The sequence below is a fragment of the Nematolebias whitei genome, chromosome 11 (assembly GCF_014905685.2).
Source record: "Nematolebias whitei isolate Nwh7 chromosome 11, NemWhi1, whole genome shotgun sequence".
Taxonomy (NCBI): domain Eukaryota; kingdom Metazoa; phylum Chordata; class Actinopteri; order Cyprinodontiformes; family Rivulidae; genus Nematolebias; species Nematolebias whitei.
The window spans coordinates 30,851,138-30,873,684 of NC_056508.1; the positions used below are offsets into that span (position 1 = coordinate 30,851,138).

Here is a 22,547-nt window from a genome sequence, read left to right on the forward strand (position 1 = left end):
GGGGCTCAACACACATCCCTGAGGAGAGACAGTGCTGAGGGTTATGGTGGAGAAGGAGAAGTTGTGGATCCTCACTGACTGTGGTCCGTTTGTTAAGAAGTCTAGTACCCAGTTGCAAATGGAGGGGCTTAGTCCTAGTGTGAATAGTTTGTCCATCAGGGTTTGGGGGATCATTCATTTGTAACTACCGGTACTCAGTTCATGAAATTAGGTCAATTTGTCCTCCAGCAATCTAAGCCTATAGTAGCATAACTAAGAGATAGATCAGGAAACCAAGCCAATCCTAACTATAGGATTTATCAAGAAGGAAAGACTTAATCCTAATCTTAAAAGTAGTGTGTGTGCATCTCAGACAGAAAATGGAAATTGTTTCCACAAGAGAAAAGCCTGCAAGTGAAAGATCTGCCTCCCATTCTGCGTTTGGAAACTGTAGGAACCACAAGTAAACCTGCAGTCTGAGAGCGAAGTGCTCTGTTAGGAAAGCTTACATATAACCACAACGAAACAGGAAAACACAACTTGTAACTTACAACTTGGTGGGCCTCGGACTGACGAGGTCCTCCGGATGGGAGGTGAGGCGTTCCTCACTTGGAGAAGCTGATTACATGATGTAGCCTTTTTGTTGTTACATACATGAACGATTGAGCTTACAAACCTTGTTTTAGCAGTTTTCTCTTTTCAGTTTTTTGGTAATTTATTTTGCAAATCTCCCATTACTAGAACTAAGGAGTAATATACTCACTTTAACTTCATGCTTTATAATGTTTTTGATTAGTTTTTATGTCATTTCTTCTATTTACTTTTAATTTTTATGATTGTCTATTGTTGTCTGCATCTGTGTTCTTTGTTTAAAACAGGTCTCTCTTGTAAATGAGTCCTCGAGGCTCAATGAGACTAACCTGTGTAAATAAAGTTTAAATGGATGGATGAATGAAAAAAAAACTCTATTAATGATTCCTAAATTTACAGAAAGAGCAGTTAGTAAAGGTGATAAAATTACATTTTGAACCTGCTCATTGGACAAGAGTTTTGTTGCTAACAGGCTAAGCTAACAGTCGTTCAGTCTGCAACATCAAAACTGAGTTGGAGATAAAAACTGATCAAAAGTTACACAAAATCCAACTTAAAATGATTAATTATTATTTTCACTCTCATTAGACACATTTTGCCAATGATGAGAATAATTGGGCTGCATCAAACAGACGTAATTAAGCTCATAACATTTCACATTTATTACACAGTTTCACGGTACGTACTTTTGTTTTTATAGTTTTGTGGTGGTTTGTTAAGTAAAACATACATCAGCTGCCTGAAAGCTTCCTGTCTGGTAGCAGTTCTAAGTAAATTCATGACTAAACCTCTGCCTGTTCTAACAGATTATTTCCTCAGAATAGTAAATGCTGAATATATACAGTAAGTAGGCCACACAGTGTTTCTCAAGTTGTGCCATGCCCTTAAATGAGCACTAATTATATTGAACTGTTTCAAAGCAGATATTTTCATTAAATAATTTATGCATATGGCTTGAAGTGGTTGGATTTTACTACACTACGTGCTAAATAGTGACCCACAGATTAAAATGTTCAGTTTCCAGCAGAAAAACACACATTGATTGCACACGTGATACAGTTATTGATCAAAATTAAAACATATTGCACAACTCTTTCTGCTCATTTAAGACTGTAAAACAACATTATGCACATCTAAAGCATTTTGAGGGATTGAACTATATTGAAGGGCTTGACATTATATTTTCCAAGTAAATCAAATCAAAATATTATTTTATTTGCCTGTTTAAAATTGATTCTTGTCACACTGCTCAACTTTGCGTTTCCTCATCAATAACTCAGAACACATTGTTTTGGCACACATTGCATGTTATCATTAAATTTAGAGATTGTCTTAAACATAAGTTTGTACATAAAATCTGCTTAAACAGATTTTTACACAGGACAAATATACATAGAACTTTGTCCTGTTGGTATAAAGGTCACAAGAGAAAAAAAATCAATGAAAAGCAGTAAAGTTTTTTTGTTGGTTATGTTTAACATCAACAGTAAAACTTGATTTAAATAAGAATGAGAAAGAGACATACTTGATCCAATCTTTGCTGATGAAGATGAAAACAAAAAAGTATTTATGGTATTGATATTTCCTGTACATAAATTGCAAAAATTTATAAATATCTATATATTTTTACTTAATTGTACAAAATTTCAATGGAGAGGGGAATATGTGGTTGACATATATAACATGTTCTCTAGTTCCAATTAATTTTTTACTCCCCCTAAACTTGATCTCAAGTTTATGCAAATGATACTTTCTGTATAGTTCATTCTTTCAGCTCTCCACAGTTCAGCTCTTGTAAAGTTGTCAACTTTCTACAATAATAGTTCTTATGGATGAGATTATGATAAACACGTTGTCATAACCGATCAACTGTAGCTAATGTAACTTATGCACAGTTTGAAACGGAATGATGCAGTTTTCTTGTGTTTCTACTGCCTATTTTTAATTTTTTAATTTTTGCATTCAATCTTTATTTATACAGGTTACTCTCACCGAGCCTCGGGGACACATTTACAAGAGAGACCTGGTTTAAACAAAGAACACAGATGAAGTAAAGACAACAATAGACAATCATTAAAAAAACATATAAATGAAAAATAAATAGAAAAAATGAAATAAAAACTAAACAAAAACAGCTACATTATAAAGTGATGTAAAATATTAAAAAGAGGAACATATCTGTGTTGATTTTTGCCATGAACTTTGTTGTTTAAAATCCCTTAAGAGTGGTCAAAGTCGACAGCTTAAGATCTTTTTGCAAGGTGTTCCAGGAAACGGGAGCAGAATAAGAGAAGCCCTTTTTCCTAGTTCGGTCTGCACTGTCTGAGGGTACACTGTAGGTAATAATGTCCTGAGAGTGCACGCTGTAGCTGCACTGACGAAGTGACATGTAGGAGGAGATGTATGAAGACAACAGACCAAGCAGTGATTTAAAGATTAAAATGTACCAGCGAGAGAGTCTGGGTCAAGTTAAAAATGACCAGTGAATACAGGGTGCAGTGGTGGGTACGGTAGCTAGTTATGAATCTTAATGCACCGTGCTAGGCAGCATCCAGCACTGCAGGGTGCTTGTAGGAGCATTCATGTAAATAATGTCACCGTAATCAATGGAGGGAAGGAAAGTCACAGATACAAGGTGTTCACTAGCATTCAGAGTTAGACAGGATCTATTTCTAAAACAGAAACCCAGTTTTACTTTCAATATCTTTACCAAGTTTTTGACATAATGCTTAAAAGAGAGATGTGCAATAAAATTGAAAACAACATGCCTTTGGTTTTGTCAGCATTTAGCACAGCTTTGAGATGGAACAAGTCTGACTGGAGGATGTTGAAAGCAGACTGTAAAAGCTGGGAAACCTTAACAACTGTTTTTAGCTTGATAATTAACAACTGTGTCGTCCGCATAGAAATGTATGGATGCATCAGGGATGATCTGACCTAAATTATTTATTTAGATTGTAAAGAAGGTGGGTCCGAAGACTGAACCTTGTGGTACACCATTGTTAACCATTAAATAACTGGAAGAAATATCATTATGTTGAACATTGTCTCTGATCTGAGAGATAGTTAGTGAACCAACCAATGGTGTGAACTGAGAAACCAATTTCTAAGAGCTTATGACACAAGATGTCATGATCCAGTGTCAAAAGCTTTAGACAGACCTAAGAAAAGTGCAGCACAATAATCCTTAGCATCCAGTGCTTCAACATCATTAAGAACCTTCATTGAAGCAGTCATTGTGCTGTGTTGTTTCCTGAAACCAGATTGAGGGAGAGGCATGTTCAAAGGATCAAAATACTTGAATATATACTTAAAACAAGCGCATAGGTGTGGATGCTATCAATGAAATTGGAATCGTTTGAGCTTGTGGTTTTTTTTTTACAATAAATGTAACTTTATTGACAGTAAAAAGTTTTGAAAATATCAAGGGGCACGCATTTAAAACTGCAAGAACATCTTGGAAAGCAACATGACTTCTTTTAGAATTAATGAGGCAGTTGTACATCTTGAACTTTGAGGTAAAGTGTTTTAGTTATGTTACATCATTCACAAAATATCTTAAAACACAGAGCCCACACAAAGAGACCAAAAAAAAAACCATGCCTCGTTTTCACTTTGTGGAATTACTTCACGTAAAAAAAAAAAGAAAATTAAATGGAAAAAAAAATCACAATTCCGTTTAAAACAGAAAATGACGAGCACACATGCTGCATTTCATTCATTCACATACGAGCACACACACACACACACACACCCACACACACTTATCAAACCCAAGTGCATTTTTTTTCTTTTCAAACAGTTTCAAGTACAATTTGCTTGCTAGTAAAGGAAATCAAGATAAACTATTTAAGCAGCAAACCCACGATAAGTAAGAATACTGAGTTTGGTTTCATTCACGTTCCCAATATTAACATCATGAAATAATTCACCACACTGTAGCAATAAGGTATTTGGGTGCTATAAAGAAGCAGGAGGTAACATTTCATGGACTTGAGGAATATGCTGGATAACATTTGGAATATAGCTGATTAAATACACCGAAGCTGAAACAAACAACACTAAATAGAGAATCACAAGTGATAACTGAACATATCCAAACTGATTTTGTTGCTCATTCCATTTTTAAATAATCCCTTTAAAATCACTTACATCATGAAAATGGTTTAAAATCTCAGTTGCAACCTCTAAGAAAACAAAAGGACTGTTTGGGTCTGCTGCGCACTGCAGCAAACTCAACAGAAACTGCAGAACCTGCGCCATGGGACGCTGTAGAAGGCCGGGTTCTTGAGAAACGCATCAGTTATTGTGAGTACTTATGCTGTTTGTCAGTGCAGTAGAACAATCACAGGAAACTTTTTTTTGTTTTGTTTTGTTTTGTAAAGCCATGAACTTGCTTCAGCGGAGGCCTTCATATATAAGCAGGGAATCTAAAAGTGCAATCCTGGAGCGAGGTAGAGCACCCTGGGTTGATACGGTGAGGCTCTTTACATATGATAAAAACTCATGGTCTGCTCTGCACCAGTTCCCTAAGGCTCGCTTTAGAATCCACACAAAAAATTTGTCCTAAATGTCCATAAATATCCTCTTTTCTATCATCCCTGTAAACAGTGTTTTCCCACAGCCAAGCGCTGCTGTGGGAGTTAAGGCAATCCACGTCTGTGCTTCGTCTTGAGACAAAAGCTCCCTCGCAGCCAGAGGCATGAAGCTCCCAGTGCATATTAAGCTTACCTGACACTTTATAATAAATATCCTCAGCAAAAAAAAGGAACTAAGCAATATAGTTTTAAACTTTAAGTGCTTTCCATAAATGTGTGTGAGCATGGTCTAAATAGAACAAACTAGTTCTAAGTCACATTGAACAGATGGCTAGATAAGATTCTTGAGCACCAGAACTCCCCTGGTTGTTGGTGTGTGTGTGTGTGTGTGTGTGTGTGTATGTGTGTGTGTGTGTGTGTGTGTGGTGTGTGTTTAAAGAGGAAATCCCCACAGCAGAAGGCACTTTTGAGACAAAACCTGGTTTGCCACATAATTTGATATGGGAGTGCATTTAATTATAAGCTTCAATTTGATTCAACTAATCACTCACTGGTGCACTAAAACAATATATTTCCTTCACATCTGCTGATGTTTTCACAGTAAAATCAAATTGATTTTTTCCTTGTTTTGGGGATTTAAAGCAACTAATCTGGTGCAGAACAGAACATGAGCCATCGGGTTCAGAAAGCAACAGTCGCCTCTCCTGGAGCAGCTCGGTCTCTCCTGCCCTCAGCCCACCTGATGCTCTCCACGGCTGATGTGAGACGAGAACTCGTAGCGGTCCTGGCTGGGGTGGCCGCAGATGTTGCACTCAAACGGCTGGCGGAACCCATGACAGCCCATGTGGATGGTGAACATGACGTGGTCCAGAAAGACGATGCAGCAGTGCCGGCAGTAGAAGGAGCGCACGGGCCTGCCAGCCCTGTCTAACACCTGCAAGCTGTTCCTGGAAGAAAGAGGTGAGCCCGGGCTTCTCTTTACTACAGTGGGGGGTACCGGACCCCTTCTGTCCCACTCTGCATCCAAGTCTTTGGCTTGGCTGGGGCTGGAGGTGAGATGGCTGTGGGGCAGTGCGGGGGTCAGGTAGTGGAGGTGGTGGTTGTTGGAGGTACTTGTAGGGGCTGTCGCCCTTGTGCTCTGCTCTTCTGCTGTGCTCTCTGTGTCCGTGGAGTCAGGGCAGCCGTTGGGTGAAGTGGTGTGGCTGCGTGCCGAGCGCTGGTCATCACGGCCTTCGCCCGCCTCCCGTCCAGGAAGGCCAAGGGACATTGCTGCCAGCCCAACTCTGCTGTGGGCCCGGGGGCCCTGAGGGGTCATGTTGCTGTTGATGGAGCCCATGACTGTGCGGAGTTCCGCCACAAAGCCGGCGTGGAGCTGAGACAGCGCGGGCGCCTCGTGGTTCTCGGCTTTTCCCCGGGCGTAGTGGAGGTGTGGACCAACCAGCCCAGCTGACTCGCCAGCAGAACGGGAGCTGATGAGGTCCCCTTCCCTTTCAGAACCCGAGGACAGTTCATAAGGTGCTTCTGGTGGATCAAGGTGCATGTGCTTTTCTGCTACAGAGGACACAAAAAATAACATTTAAACCTATAGTTTGAATCTTTTGAAGTGGGGTGCTGAGAAAAGGTTATGAACAATTATCTTACCTGTTGCAAATGACCACAGTTGACATTGTTGTTCACTATTAATTTTTAGGCCAAATTAGTTGTTGTTACAATGTTGTTAATTTTGCATTACATAATAATTTACAAAAACTTCTGTGGTTGTTTGAAGCGTAATCAGCAGCACGAGCTCGCTGTAAAACAGATTTCTCCTGAAATAGATAAAGATCTGTTGCAAAACTAACAGGGGTGTAAAAGTTTACAAATAATGTTCATATTAATTTCTATGAAAGTTTTTATGTTAGAAGTGTAACTAATAGCCTAGCTTGTCAGTCCAATCAGAGGTAAACTGAGATTGTTCAAACAGCTATCTATGACAGGTAAGATGCTAGTTGGTTAAACTTTTCCACAAAACCCCACTTAAAAAACATAATTTTAGTTAAAAACAAAACCAGAGAATGAAATAAAATGTGCAAGTGGTCATTAGAGGTACTCCTTACAAACAAAAATAAAACATAATAGAGAATATCCTGAACTATATCAGATGGTGCCATTTGAAAGGGTTTATTCCAATAGTTTTCCACATACACCAGTGGTGTAGTCTATGATACGCAGGTATAAGGAGTATACCCATTAGAAAATCTTTGGAATTTCAGTATAGACCCTTAAAAGTGCCCAATGATATGTGACATATCATTGGGCATGTGTCATTGTCAATACATTTGGAACATTTTATAGTCACATTGAGTTGGTTCAACCTGTTTTTTGTATAATTAATACTTCTCTACTTAATACTTGAACATGTTTTGCTTGGATACTGTTTTATAAATTATATAACATGTTTTAAATACAAAACCAACTGTTGTACAAAGTGTGTTGTACATTTATTCAAATATAAGCATCAGAGAAATTTTGAAATGTTCAATATGCTTAAATTTCAAAATAAATTGACGATTACATTGTACTAACTGGTGTACTTTGGATTCTAAGCACAGTATACCCAGTACAAAAATGTAGACTGCACCACTGAAATATACTGATAGGCAATTCTGAAACATGAGCACATACTCAATGTAAACAAAGCACTCTCAACCGAATGCCAAGCGGACGGTTTTTTCAACTTCGGTCTAATGCTGAAAACGTTTACAATTCAAATCCTAATTCATCTCCAGTCTATGATGTGATATATAATTTGCTCAATAAATGTGTGTAAATGTGTAACAATACATCAAAATTGTCAGATTTCCTGATCTCAAACGTCTCTTTCATGAACGTTGCCATTGTTGATCTGCTTTCAGTCATGTCGGCTGACCAAAGTGGAAGTTGGCATCCATTCACAAGTTTTCCTTTTTTTTTTTTTATTAAGGGCACATTAATGACAGATGTAAAAGAAAAGAATTGTGGATTTAGTTTCCTAATTTATCTTTTTTTTTTTTTTAATCAATTTTCATGAGTTTGCAATGAGTACCATGAATACATCCATACGCTGAGAAATAAAAAGATGAATAAGATCATTTTGGCTGGGACAAAAACTCACCCAAAAACTTTTGTGGTGTTGACCTTTTGCGTTTGGTTATACTAAGAGGCAGTCTATCCACAAACTGGACTTTCTCATTGGATGGCTGCAGAACGGGTTTATCGACTGTCTCCATATTCATGGATTCTTCTCCTGTACACAGAGAGAGGACCACAAGGCCCAATAATTGGATTTACATGTTAATGCATGGACTTGTTCATGTTGGCGTGGTGCGTTACCCTGTGCTGTCTGTGTGTTGATGGCGGCCTGGGGATCCAGAGTCTTCAGATAACTATGGCATCGCTCCAGATGCTCCTCCAGTGTGCTATGTTGTTTGTAGCTGCGATTACAGTAGCTGCACTTGAACGGTTTTCCCACCGTCGGAGAAGAAACTGAAAATGACAAAACATATTTCATTTGTTTCTTTAAAGATTTGTTTGAGTCGTTCTAAAAGAGATGGATGATAAAACATGGGGATAACTTTTGCTCAAGCAAAGTGTAAATTCTTGCCAACTGATGTTAATTTGTTTACCCGTGGGGATTTTTAAAAACTTTTTTAAAAATGCTCTGTTAAATATGTTTGATAATGGGTTTTCCCTTTGATTACGTGTTCCTGAAATCGATCTTTGTTGCCTGAAAGTGATGGAAAACCGCCTAAAACCTTCACCGCAACGTTCCAGTTAGGTAAGCAGTCGGAAGGACTGACGTCACTTTGCTGAAATCCCGCTCGTGATGATCATTTCTCTGAAAACGAACCTCTGCGAGCCGAAGGCATCCACCGCGAGGCCTAATGTTCTCTATCAAAACTGCATGTGAACACCTGTTGCTCACAAAAATTGAAAGCGCACGAACAGGATTTCCTGTTTTTAAAATCTGCTAAATGTCACGATTTGTCTTTTATTGTTTTTTTTTTTGTGCTTCAGAAAATTCTCATGATGAAGACCTATTTCCTCTGAGCTTCAAAGGAAGAAGAACGGACCGTTCTTTAAACGGCCCACTTTCACCACTTAGTTTTGCAACAATGGTCCGTTAAGTTCAGTAGCTCCATGAATCCCTGCTCGATAAATCTCTTCACTGCCTGTTTGATGTATTAGGTACTGTTATACAACACTTAAAGCTCGAAGAGCAATCAGCCTGGGGTTGATTGTGGCTCCTACTTTCAAGTATCAGCCCGATTACACCTGTGAGAAACAAGGTTGTTGCATATGGATGTAGCTCTTGATGGTCATTATGTTTAAAGGCATGTAGTTTACGTTTTCAGCAGAATAACTTTGCTGTCATCAGCTCTTAAATTTACCTGCGTGTGTGCGTAGATGGCCAGCGAGGGCATCTCTCCGGCGACATGCATAATTGCAAATAGGACATTTAAAAGGCTTCTCTCCTGAATGCAGCTTAATGTGGCGCAACAGGTTCCCCTTCTGGGTGAAGGAGGCTCCGCACTGGTTACACTGAAAGGGACGCTCACCTACAATCACAAAGATGGACAGAGGTTGCTAAAGTCTAATCACGTTTAATACGTTATGGTTGGGCGCTACGTGCCCGGCGTGCTGATTCTACTTCTCTTCTCACCTGTGTGGCTCCTCTTGTGGACCATCAGCACGTTAGGTCCAATGCAGACCATGCCACACACCTCGCACTGAAGCTTCCCATTGGGCAGCCGGATAGGGCCCGGTGAGGCAGAATTAGGAGTCGCTATCTCACTATAGATGCTCCCTCTGTCTCTCCCGGCTCCAGAAAGTGCTGCACCTCCTTCTTCTGCGGAGTCCCCTCGGTCATCTTTCAGACCCTCAACTCCCACGGCCTCCTTGTTGTCCGGCTGTGCAGCACCTGACGATTCGTCATCGCTGCACAGCTCAACCTTGATGGAGTTTGCTTTGATTAGGAGTAAATAAAAAATACAATTCAATGTTTGATTTAAAAGATGTAATGTATATGATAGGTTAAAGAAAAAAAAGAGAGAAGAACATCTAACCACTTAAGGAGCGGTGCGGTGATGATTGCTGACTATTGGGAGTTCTGGCAGAAGGACCCTGCAATCTGCCATAAAAGTCCTGCTCTGCTGACGAGTCTCCTCCACCTGAAACACACACACACATTATTAAAAAAATATATATATGTATATATATATATATATAACAAAAAAAGTGTTCCAAGTAAACACGGAAGCATGGCTATAGTATTCTTTTAACCACACACAGTATCGGATAAGTTGGACATTGTGTAAAATATTTTAAAAAGAAATAAAAAGCAATGGTTTGAACATTTCTGCCATAGTTGATTCACAATGGGACATACTAAATATTTAAATAAAGAAATATTACTTTATGAGGGGGGAAATATTTTGAATGTGATGGCACAACATATTTAGGGAAAAAATGGTCCAGTGGTATAACAAAAGTGTGTAAAAGTGTGTTGATTTATGTTTTGACACCACATCACTGACTGACTTACCTTGTGCATATGAGCGTCCATTGCAGTCAGCACTCATTCTCTCACCAGACAACTGTAAAAACAGTTTAAAACCAGATGGTAAATGTTACTGGTTTGCATAGGGACAAGTTAGTAAAGACTCAAAAAAACAAACAAAAAAAATACATATCTGCAAAAATATTTAAATACAATTATCAGCTGACAGTTGCAACAACAATAGGGCAAAGATGCTTTGAGTCCAATAAAAATTACACTAATCCTAAAGCATGAAAAAAAACTTACTCTTTTTTAAATATTTCTGGATCTTGTACAGTTTTCACCACTGTGTCACAAAATGAATGCGAGAGGCTTCACATTTATATAGTGGTCCATCGAAGGAGGAGTTGAAACTTTGCTGCTGTAGCTGCAATTCCTTTGAATACATACTCCAAAAAATACACCAACAAATGTGGACTTATTTGAAGATTTTTGTTATATGCATTAGCCTATATTATATTATATTATATTATATTATATTGTACAGAATCATAGATTAAATCAGAATTGTGGAGGTACAGTAATAATCAATGGTTTATTTACATGCTTTCAGCCTGATCATGATCATTTATTGGAGCTTCCATAAAAGCAGTTATTGAGCAGCAGAGTGAGACATGGTGCAGACACCAGGAGCAGACCGGACCGCGCTGTCTGCTTCACTTACGTTGTCCTCAGACATTATTTCCGCCCGTGCGCTTCATTTAGAGCAGATGGAGCTGTTCCGAGACAAAGATGAACGAGGCTGCGCCTTCATGCTTAAATGGATGACAGCGGTGGACACGGACTCTGGAGAGGCGGAGACAGCGCATCTCAGGGGAAATGGACACCCTGGCACCGGCCGCGCACCGGGAGCAACAGGCGCTGCTGCAGCCGGGAGACGCGCAGCCACACCGGGGCACGGCGGGTACGAAGCAGCGGCGCTTCACGATCCTCCTCCTCTTCCTCCCTGCCCTCACAATGTCGACTCTGTGCATTCAATCATATGTATATATATATATATATATAGCAATATATAAAAATAATAGTCTCGCGCCTTATAGTCCGACCGTCCGACTTGTTTTGGATCATTCGGTCCGCAGGTGGAGTCCAGACGGCGGCAGCGATCCGTTGCAGGACTTGTCCGAATCGTGCGCATGAACGCAGCTGTCATCCAACACTGAGTGAGCGCGTGAGCGCGTCAAACTGGCCTGGGCTGAACAATGTTTCCCCTCCAGCCGTTGCTATGGCACCCGACCACACGACAAACGGCATTCACCCAAACCAAGTGTTAGAAAACACGCACCTCCCCATCCACGCGGAGCGGCGCACCTGACGGGGTCCTTACCTGGCGACACGGTCCGTGGGTTTTTGTTCTGCGTGTCTTTATTTGTCTGGATGACAGTTTGTTTTCCCAAGCGACGGCAGCATCTCCAGGATTTTTTTTTTTTTACACCTGAATCCCAAACAACTTCCGGGGCCACGCTGGGATACAGACAGAGCTGCGGATCCACTGATTGTCGAAAACATCGATTTATGACAGGTGGCAGCAGGAAAGATGTTTTACCTCTTCAACACAGGTAAATGTGTGTTTACTGAAATGGAGCAGTATTGTAAGGTGTTTTTATACACATGCACACTTTTATTGGCTACTGCGTTTGTCTGAAAAACTAACCAGTTTATTATCACACAAAAATATATCATGTCTGATGGTCAGCGAGCAAATTATAAAAATCAAGATAAAATTACTGATTCAACGTTATTTCTTTACTACATCTGTAAAGCCACAAGGTGGCACCAAACTGCTTTATGACATTAAAAAAAAAAAGATGGCCCAGACAGTGTTGTTTGCGCAATCTGTTAGCAAAATATCTTGTTAACCGATGGATGGATTTGAGTGAAACTATCAGAAAGTAATGATTTGATATACATCTATGACTGATCAACTTTTGAACCTGGTTCATTTTAACCACGGCAGCTAATCAAGCAAACACTATAATGATTACTCTGTTTTACAGGCGCAGAGGTGAAATTTGATGTGGCAGTAGCTGAGAGTCATCACCAAGACATGCTCAGAGCATGGCCAGATTGTGTGAGAGCTTTGGTTTAATTCTTTGACATTTACTGTTGAAGTCAACCCTGTATTTCTGTTAGTAAAATATTTTATGTACAGCTAGACATATATAAATGAATGAAACTCAGTCAATCCAATGTAAGATGGCCACCACAGGTAAATGACATATTGAATGCAAAAACAGCTACTCAGTAAATATTTCTGATGCCGAGCTAAAACTGTGTGGTAGTGGCTGAGAATAATCTCTTACCAAGCACTAGCAAACAAAATATCTTTGTTTAAAACTTGGGCACGCAAGGCGGCTGGTGATATGTATTCTTTCAATAATTGTTTTCAATTGTATGAATATGAGAGAAGACAGGTGATACATCAAGATTTACAGTGGTCCCCATTAGGCCATTTCTAAAAAGGTACCCTTGATGTTATTCAGCAGCTGATTAAAAACATCTTTGTGCACATAAATCATCTTGGTCCAACAAACTATTCAATTACCAATCCCTATCAATGCAATCAGTCAGTAGAAACAAATGCAGGGAGGCTATTTGAACCGTTGTGGTTTGTGCCACCGCAGCAGGACATTGTAAGCCTCCTGGATCTTCAGGAACATTTGCTCAGCATCTTTGCTGGGATTGTGGTCTGGATGCCATGCTTTGGCCAGCTCCCTATAGCCTCGAGTTATCTCTTCAATAGATGCTTCTGCCTCCAACGACAACACCTGCAGTTCAAAACAGACAGAAGTAACAGAGTATATCAAGAAAGTGAAATGTGACGTATGTGAACCTGCTCACCTGCAGCGCCTCTTTTTCCCTATGCGTGTACTCCTTCAGCAATGTTTCCAAGACCTTTCTCCAAGCCTCTTCGTGGTACCCTCCACCGGTAAGTGCGCACATGATGCGGTATGGCATTAGAAGAATGTACTCCAGTACACCTCTGAGCCAGGGCAGAAACCAGAAAATATCCAGCAGCGCAGCTATTGTGTCAGACAGGTAGTACAGTGTGGCTGTGGTGTTGTAGAAAATACAGTAAGCTAATGGAGCAGAGAAAGCCAACCAGGCTAGACCGAGCCGATACAGCCGGGGACCTGAATGAAAAGAGAGAAAAATACAGTGAGGTCTTGAAAACTGTAAGATGTAGATACATTTGTTTCTACCCTTTCATTAAAGAAAGAAAAGCCCCACAAAGGTCACTATAATAACTTGAAATTGACATAATGCTGTATATACAGGTATAAAAAAGATTGAAAATCAACTAATGAAAATCTAACATAGCTTGTGGCTCAACTGGATAACTTTTTTTTTTTACCAGTGACACTGGCCTTGACAACAAGAATGGTGCCATTACTTCCAAAACCTCTTGAGGCATTCAAGTGATATTTGTAGGACTCTCTGAGACTTCTGCACCTGTCCACAGGTGTTTTGGTTTATCCCTCATGAGCAAACTGCTCCACCTGACTCAGGTTTGAAAGGTTTACCACCATCAGCCCCCTCCACAGACGGTCAGGGCTCAGAAGGCCACCTCAGAGTAGTGCAATGAGCTGGTTTTATGTGTGTTTTGAGTCAATATCCTGACCTGTGACCAAGACAAGTTTTCTGACACTGGGTAGCACGTTTCACTCCAGAATGTCTTGATGGTCTTGACATTTCATTGTACACTGGCTTACACAAATTCAAGACACCCCCCCCCCCCCCATGCCAAAGTAGTGCCAGAACATAACCTAGCTTCCTCTTTCGTAAAGCTGATGGGGCTTGTTTACAAAAAGTTCCACATTTGTCTCGTCTGTTCAAAGGACATTTTCCCAGAAGCTTTGCATTGTGCCAATATGCAGTCTCTTTTTTTTTTTTTTGCATTCAGAGTCTAGTGTCCTCCTTGGTCTCCTTCCATTAAGTGGAAGCAATGGATGGTGCACTCTGACACTGATGTACCTTGATCTTCTCTCATTGGAAGATGTTCTGGGCTCCTTGGTTACATTACAGTTCCTCCTGGTTATTCATCCCTTCAACTTATCAATTTTATGCTCCTTTACGCCACAACAAGGGAAGTTGGTTGCAGTCCTGTGGACCATAGACTTCCTAATATGTTCAACTGTAGTCACAGAAACATCAAGCTGCTTGGTGATGGCCTTTATCTTTTACATTTTTGTCAATAATTTTCTTTCTAATCTCCTGAGACAACTCTGTTCATGTTCAGTGTGGAACACACCATGACACCAAACAGCACAGTGACTACCTTATAGGCAGACTGATTGATAACACGATTGAAGACACCTGTGGTGCTAATTAAGGATGCACGTTAGTTAATGATGTCCTTAAAGTCAAATTAGTTTGCTTTTTAAAATAATCTGGTTGAACCACAATTCAAAGGCATTCTGTTAGTTGGTTTTCTATAATTACTGTAGTTTCTTTTTATTACTTTTATCAGTTTCAAGTGATTTCAGTGACCTTTGTGTTTTTTTTGTTTTTTTTTTCTTTAACAAATGGTTACAAAAATAAAAAGAACAGAAGGTCAGCTCACCTAATCTCTGTTTGCTGCCTGGCGGTCTTGGAGGTTTGAACCTGCGATGTTGCACAGCAGTGAAACTCGCCGCCAAGCTTATGGGAAGAGGCGAAAGAGTGCTACCATAGAATATCGGTGATGTCACGAGACAAGCTGTCAAAGTCTTTTGGAGATCTGACGTCTGCTGACCGACGTTGGACACCAGATGTACCCCTGCACCCACGCTTAAAGGCAAAACGATCAGGTAGAAGAAATTAAGGGAGTTGAGACCGATGAAAGCCACAGTGCCAAAGTAGATCCCAACACACACCTGTCCGGCAAATCTGACTGGGCTGACAGGTGGGAGGGCAGCGTTGTGAGGTTTTCCTTCTTTTTCTTCTACACGTTGTTCATGTTGGTTAGCTTCAGTCACATAGGCAGGTATGCGTATGACCTCTCTGACCCAGCCAAACCCAAATCCTCCCAAAGTAAGCATCCACAGCAAAGCATGGCTGTCTCTTCCTAAATAGAGATGGTGAAGGCCCAAAGGTCCACCTACAGCCCACAGGGTGTAGGCTACCAGCACACTTTTTGCCATGCTGTGGACCTCAGTGGGTCAGTTCCTGTTCAGACGAGCTCATCCTTAGTCAAAACCTGCAACCAGTTAGAAAAAAAAAACTTTCAAGAGCATTTTAACATATCAGTGTTGCAATGTTAAGATACTGTACTTTATTATTTCATCCAATCATTTGATTTAGACTGAAACAAATTTGTTTTATCTCATGTCTTATTTTTTTACAGCTCTTTTTCCAAGTATTTAAAATTACAGGACAACACTGTTGCATAGTACGATTCCTCCAACAGCAATAATCATTTTTGTTAAGACACGCAAAGGGATTTTTAATCTTTTAGATTATTATTATTATTTTGCTTAAAAAATAGGTTATATAAGAAGGATTTAATTTAGTTCAGGGACTAACTAATTATTTGGGGGGGAAAATGCTATCAAATTACACATGGCTACACTTGGAGTGAAAAAAGGTGATAAGATTGCACCAAACTTTTTTTTGTTTTAAACACATTCTAAGTGTAATATATACACTTATATATATTTGGTATTTGGCTTTAAGTAAGACAAATTGAGTTACTTACTTAGTTCTGAGTTTTAAATCCTAATCCAGAGAAATCCTTTCTGGTGCTTTTCGCAGTGGAAGCTGGAGCATGTTGCAACATTTGGACTTTGGATTATGACAATGAAATCACACAGCAATCTCAACACACACTGTGCCTTCATATCTACACTTTGAAAATCTAAATTGATACAATCAGAAATAAAAATGTCTGCATGGCTTTTATTTTGAACAAAAATTAAATAACGCTGTATAGATTATCTCAACTTTATTTATTACAGTGACTTATATAAACCAATAAATTAAAACAGTCACACAAACAAAAAAAAAGATAGAAAAGCTCAAAAAGTTGCTAAGCTATAGTTCTTTACAAAAAAGCAAATAAAAAGTGTAAAATATTATTTTAAAGCACGTCTTGCTGACAAATTTTACTTAAATGTACACTATGACCGTTATCTGTTGATTATTTAACAGAACATCAAATATCTTCAGTAGTGACTCATTACACAAGTGCCAAAACTAAAATATATATTGGTAGGCAAAAATAATATTTTTCTCCTTATAGTAGTGGGTCTAAAGTGGTCAAATTTAAACTAAATTTTAAACATATTTGACCAGTCTATTAGAAAAAAACCTTCACGTGTAATTAATTTATTTTATTTATTTACTATTATTTATTTATTATTAGTTTAAATATTAATATTTATTAATGCATTTACTGTATCCCATTATAAGGGATACAGTATCTAAAAAAGACCTTTTTTTAAAAATAATGATTGACAGCTATCTCAAGAACTCTTGTTCCCTCCTCTTGTTAAGCCCTGCCCATTGAAAACCCCTCCCCTTTCCATTGGCTTTAATGTTGCCAAATATACAATAGTTATTGTACATGCACGAACATTTTAGTTTTTAAGGTTTAATACGTCGTTATATAATATGTTTAAAAGGCATTTTCGGTCACCAAAATCAAAAATTGTTTTTATTTACCTGAGCACCGACATATGATCTGATTCGATCAGCCAGACCGTGCGCTCGCCAAGCGCACAACCTCTTCAGTTTGTGTCAGAATACTGTATGATAATTTTAAAGCGGCAGTACGATATTACGTCCTGTCTTATCTGGCAACCTGCCTGTCTTTTTTTTATCAGTGAGGCAGCAGCAGGTTAGCTGTTTAAAACTCATCCGCCGCGACAGCAGCGGTAGTTCCCAGAAGATGTGCCGTGTTCTAAATTTTTAATCAAACCTACTCCCCAGTTCCCACTCTCTCGCAGCGCTTTTAAGGCTGATGTTACTGGTAATGGTTTTCGATAATGGAAACGGACGACGTGTCGGCAAGGGAGCAACTTTTCCACAACCGCGTCCGGGAGACGATAGTAAGTAACGCTGGCGGTTAAAAGAGGGGTCGTCACACACAATGCAGCTTGTTATGCTAACAAGTTGCTTCTTCCACAGCTTTTTAACCCGGTAAAGTTTCACATTTCAACCTTGAAAAACGTAACAGTACGTTTAATTACCGTCTGTTTTCTTCTGAGTTTGCTTCAGTGGACACAGATGCTGGATGTCAGGGAATTTAAATTTTCTGTCGTCACAAAGTTGTAAACGATGTTTTTATATTATATTCTCTACGTGCCTGGTTTTAAAACACGCAGTGTTGAACTTCAAACTCTGCAGAATCTGACCTACTGAGTTACAACAAGGCCCAAAAACACTGATCTTTAACCCCAAACATCCAGGTCTCACAGGCAGCTCCTTCATGTGATCTCATTTTTGCTGATGGAGGACTTTGTTTTCTGAAAGGTTAATGCCAATTTGCATAATGAACCATTTTTGGCAGCTTGCAGTTTCTTCTGGTTTGCTCTTAAATTAGAACCGTTTATGTCAACTTAATTGCAGGGTTTGATGTCTCAGACAAAAACTAAATAACCTGAAACACATGAAACAAAGCTTGGATTTTAGTTAGGAATCACAAGGGAATGGAAAAGAGCCCAGTCTGTTCTCTACTAGTTTGTCAAAACTTGTTTGCTATGCGTATTAAAGACTGAAAAAGGATGTTTCAAGGATGAGGAGAAAAATATAACTAAATCTTGACACTTTTTTTTTTAAAGCCAAGCAATATTGTCTAAATCAGTTGACCTACCTATTTATAAAACTGAGTTTATTGCAGCTCCTCAGACTGACCAAGTCTTTTGGATAAAAGACTAAACGTTTCAACAAGAAGGATCTGTCCAGAGGACCTGACTTTAACTTTGTTAGATGTCCTAAGGGCTGTTTCACAGTTGGAAGAGAATGGTGATGTGTTGTTTCTACCAAGCGTGCCAACTGTGGGTTTTTATTTATTTTAAACCAAACAAATAAATAAATCAGAAACACCCTGGAGGAGTTTTCTAACATATCTGCTTGGAAAAAAAAAATCATTTTATGAAGCAATCTATAAACAAAATATATAAGCTAAATTCAAGGATTCAAGGTTGTTTATTGTCATTCACATCACGTGGTACATGAGGTGGAACGAAACTATATACACAGGGTCCCAGTCACATCCAACAAAAATACAAATTGTAAAGAAAAACAGTAATAAGATCCAAGACATGAACTAAGAAATACTCTAAACTAAGAATACACAAAGCATGAATAATACAAAACAATGTGCCCAACAAGAGCAGCACGAACATGAGCCTGTGTGAGCAGACGAGGACGAATGAACACAGCAACATGAAGAAAATCAGCAGCATGAGATCAGCATTATGGATAATCAGCAGCACATATCGACAACCAAGTGGCTTTACAGTGACTTTTTCGCAGTGATTTTCTCACTTTAGTTTTCACAGCGATAATCCTGACTAGGGATTCATGAGTCTAACAGCTTCAGGGTAGAAGCTGTTCCTCAGCCTAGAGGTTCTGCACTTAATGCTCCTCAACCTTCTGCCTGAGGGGAGCGGGGCAAAAAGTGTGTGCTGGGTGAATGGGGTCCTTGATGATGCAGGTGGCCCTCTTCCTGCATCACCAAAATGTCACTATTCAAGCAGAACAGAGCAAGTCTATTGTTGACTGAGCATCTTTGTAGATGATCCTACGTTATATGTGATCAAGGTGTTTATGGTGTGCCCATTTTATAATTCAGTGTGTGGCCCATTGAAATTCATGGTTTGCTGTGATGCTGGCATTAAATAAGGACGCCAAAGTCGTTTTTCCATTGTCCAGTCTCAGCACGACTTCGCCCTAATTTCACCTGACTCTGTTCGGTTTAGGTAGTTTTTCATATAACTATTGTCTTGATGTGAGCGGGTCATCGTAACACGACTGCCTGAAACTTACCACAAACGGGTAAACAAGTGAAATAAAGTCATAAAACACTCTGTTCACTGCCACGGTTTCCACCAAATGCCGTAGCTGAGTCAAAGCCACCGTCCCTCCTCTGGTTAATGCCTGTAAAGAGACCATCTGGTCTCACTTCCTCAGACTTCTGTCGTCAGCCAACAAGCGCTGAAACATCTGCACCTTCTCATAGTACCTTAGTGTTGGTTTACAGGTTGGCATTTAATGGATATATATTTTAATAAAACAAATACTGTGGTTGTGAGGTTTTAAAAATGTTTGGTGTCTTATTATGGAGGCACTCATGATTGACACTGTTTTATTATGGCCAACGCTGTGCTGGCATCCAATTTTCAGCTTGACTTGCTTCGCATGGAACTTATTTGAGTAGGTCCCAAGAAGCGAGCCGAAAGTGAGTGGGTGAGACCACCCAATGGAAAAACTCTGAACTCGTGTCGAGTTTCACCCGAGTAGAGTCGAGTTGAGCCAATGGAAAAGAGCCACAAATGGCACTACCGAAATGGTGGCACAAATTATTTCCTCACTAGGATAGACTAAATTGTGATTGGTCATTCTAGTGTATTTCTGTTTTGGTGGTGTGGCACTTCGATCCTTTAGCCATGTCAAATGGCCCTCTGGAAAAATTGTTAGTGTTACCACACCTGCTTTAGTGTGAGAACTCATTACAGGACAGATCTATGAAACAAGTGAAACCCAATTACTTTTTCAGAGCAGACATGCATGCATAACCATAGCCACAAAAGAAACTTTGAATCTAACAAACTGAAAATCTGACAGCCTTCTTAGATTTAGGTTCTCCATTCTATAGTTCAGATTGCACACATTTTGCATTAGATATTAATGTGATTAGTTTGGTTCTTCGTGCTTGAACACGTGAAAATCTTTGCAGAGAAATAAATTAACAGCTTCCCACAATAAAAACACCAAAGGCAAAATAAGCTTAGACACGTTAAAATGTTAATGTGGTTTGGAAACCACAAATCTGGAGTTTCTCCAGATTTGTATTTTGTGAACTTTGGTGGCTTTTGTTGTTTGCTTTTGCAAAAGATTGATGGCAAGGATCACAATGTCTAAATACAAAATGGCTGTGAAAAGCTTCTTTGTTGAAATCAGGTCTCTCTTGTAAATGAGTCCTCGAGGCTCAATGGGATTTACCTGTCTAAATAAAGGTTGATTGATTCTTGCTTTTGAGTTAATTTCATCAACTTTACAAAAGCAACAAGTGAGGAACCTTCATGTATTATAATGCTCTTGCTTGTTCTTGACCCTTTCACCTTAAGATCTAATGTTATTAGCTGCCGGTGAGCCTCAAGTGTCCAGCTAAGGCTGGTCAGCTGCCCCAGTGTCTAATGGCATTAGACCACGTCTATGATTGACAAGCTTATGTATAATGCTAAATATATGGCCAGCGTGTGAATCATAAACTTCAACACTGCTGCAGCATTGGCAGGAAGGCATTTTGAAACACATATTCACATATGAAGGGCAATATTATAGGCAGAAACATGGGTGTGCTATGGGGTCCCCAGTTTTTTTCTATTGTTGCCAACCTGTACATGGAGGAGGCAGAAAAGAGAGCCTTGACGTCTTTCAGGGACACCGAGTCATTGGTTCAGATATGTTGATGACACCTGGGTTAAAATTAGACACCAATGAATCATTGGTTCAGGTATGTTGATGACACCTGGGTTAAAATTAAATTTCAGAAAGTCCAACATTTTACTGATCACATCAACTATATGGATAAATATATAAACAAAAAAAAAAGGTTAAATTGTGTCATCTGGACTAGTTTCTTGAAGTGAGAAATTTTTCGTCCCCCATCCAGAGGACTTCCTCAGTCTCTGGCCTGCCAACCAGATCAGTCCCATAGGTAGCTTTCACTGCTGTGTTTCAAGTCAACCTCCTGTTGGAATCTCAAAAGTAGTCTTTTAACACGTACAAAACACACCCATCCAAAACAATCAATCATCATGTACAACAATCAAATGTTTTAGGCCAGATGGCCAACTTGCTACTCACAGAAATAACCTGGGGACAATCAAGGCCAAAGTGGTTCAGAAAAAGGGTTGTAAGCTCAATCAGCTCAATCAGTTGTTGATGTCTACCTGGATGATTGAGCTTGCAACCCATAAATATAAAAAGTTCACACGAGAAGATGTAAAAGATGGCAGGTTTTCTTTCTTCGACTGTGAGGTCTCAGTTTTTGATGGAGGACATTTACAAACTGATGTGTACTGCAAACCCACCCACACAGACCAGTGTTTGTGGTTTGACTCCCATCACCCCCAGAGCACAAGTTAGGAGTCATCATGACTCTGTATCACAGAGCAGACGGTGTCCCCACTAACTCAGGAGCCAGGCAGAAGGAGAAATCCCACACAAAACAGGCCCTGGAGCTCCCACATACTCTGGTGTACTTCAGTCCGCGGAGGTCCGCGCGTACCGGATTAGACTCGATGTGGATGCCCATGTTCGCGCAAGGATTAATTTTTACGACCGCGTGCACGGTGTCGCACAATAAACTGCCCGGCGATGGACTGTTTTGTATGTGACACTAATTTATTAAATTTCCCTTCTTCATCCCTGATCTGGTTTAATGGCCTTTTCTTTTTGTTTTTCTGCCATGAAGCAAGCAATCTCTTCCTCCTTCTCCGTTGACACCATGACTGAAATTGTGAGAAATGAAGGAATTTTTCACGAGAGATTTAAAATCAGGCCTGGTGTGGCTGCGGGAGGGTCTGGAGATCTCCTGGTGGGCTGGTCTGTTGTGTGGGCTGTAAGGCCAGCGCTCCCTATATATATATATATATATATATATATATATATATATATATATGTATACAGATAGATAGAAAGAGATTCATATAGGG

At 39.6% G+C, this 22,547-nt stretch overlaps 3 protein-coding genes across 4 annotated transcripts in view; 1 reads left to right on the plus strand and 2 right to left on the minus strand.

Annotated features, from left to right (window-relative positions):
* Positions 1-5,742: 5,742 nt before the first annotated feature.
* Positions 5,743-11,365, minus strand: ikzf4 (IKAROS family zinc finger 4). The gene is made up of 8 exons (XM_037684160.1): positions 11,351-11,365; positions 10,660-10,723; positions 10,193-10,297; positions 9,790-10,092; positions 9,518-9,685; positions 8,460-8,612; positions 8,242-8,373; positions 5,743-6,659 (listed from the first exon to the last, which is right to left on the minus strand). The coding sequence occupies exons 1-8, from the start codon at positions 11,363-11,365 to the stop codon at positions 5,839-5,841; spliced, it is 1,761 nt and encodes a 586-aa protein (XP_037540088.1). The 3' UTR covers positions 5,743-5,838.
* A 1,802-nt stretch (positions 11,366-13,167) lies between these two features.
* Positions 13,168-16,436, minus strand: dnajc22 (DnaJ (Hsp40) homolog, subfamily C, member 22). The gene is made up of 4 exons (XM_037684162.1): positions 16,361-16,436; positions 15,248-15,862; positions 13,525-13,817; positions 13,168-13,451 (listed from the first exon to the last, which is right to left on the minus strand). Exons 2-4 carry the CDS (start codon positions 15,804-15,806, stop codon positions 13,275-13,277), a joined length of 1,029 nt encoding a protein of 342 aa, XP_037540090.1. The 5' UTR covers positions 15,807-15,862; positions 16,361-16,436; the 3' UTR covers positions 13,168-13,274.
* A 1,099-nt stretch (positions 16,437-17,535) lies between these two features.
* The window catches only part of lmbr1l (limb development membrane protein 1-like), a 19,948-nt gene continuing 14,936 nt past the window's right edge, over positions 17,536-22,547 (plus strand). For both annotated transcript variants that reach the window (XM_037684164.1, XM_037684163.1), the window contains exon 1: positions 17,536-17,711. In XM_037684164.1, the coding sequence (XP_037540092.1) occupies positions 17,649-17,711 (63 nt within the window). In that variant the 5' untranslated portion in view covers positions 17,536-17,648. The remainder of the gene's footprint in view (positions 17,712-22,547) is intronic.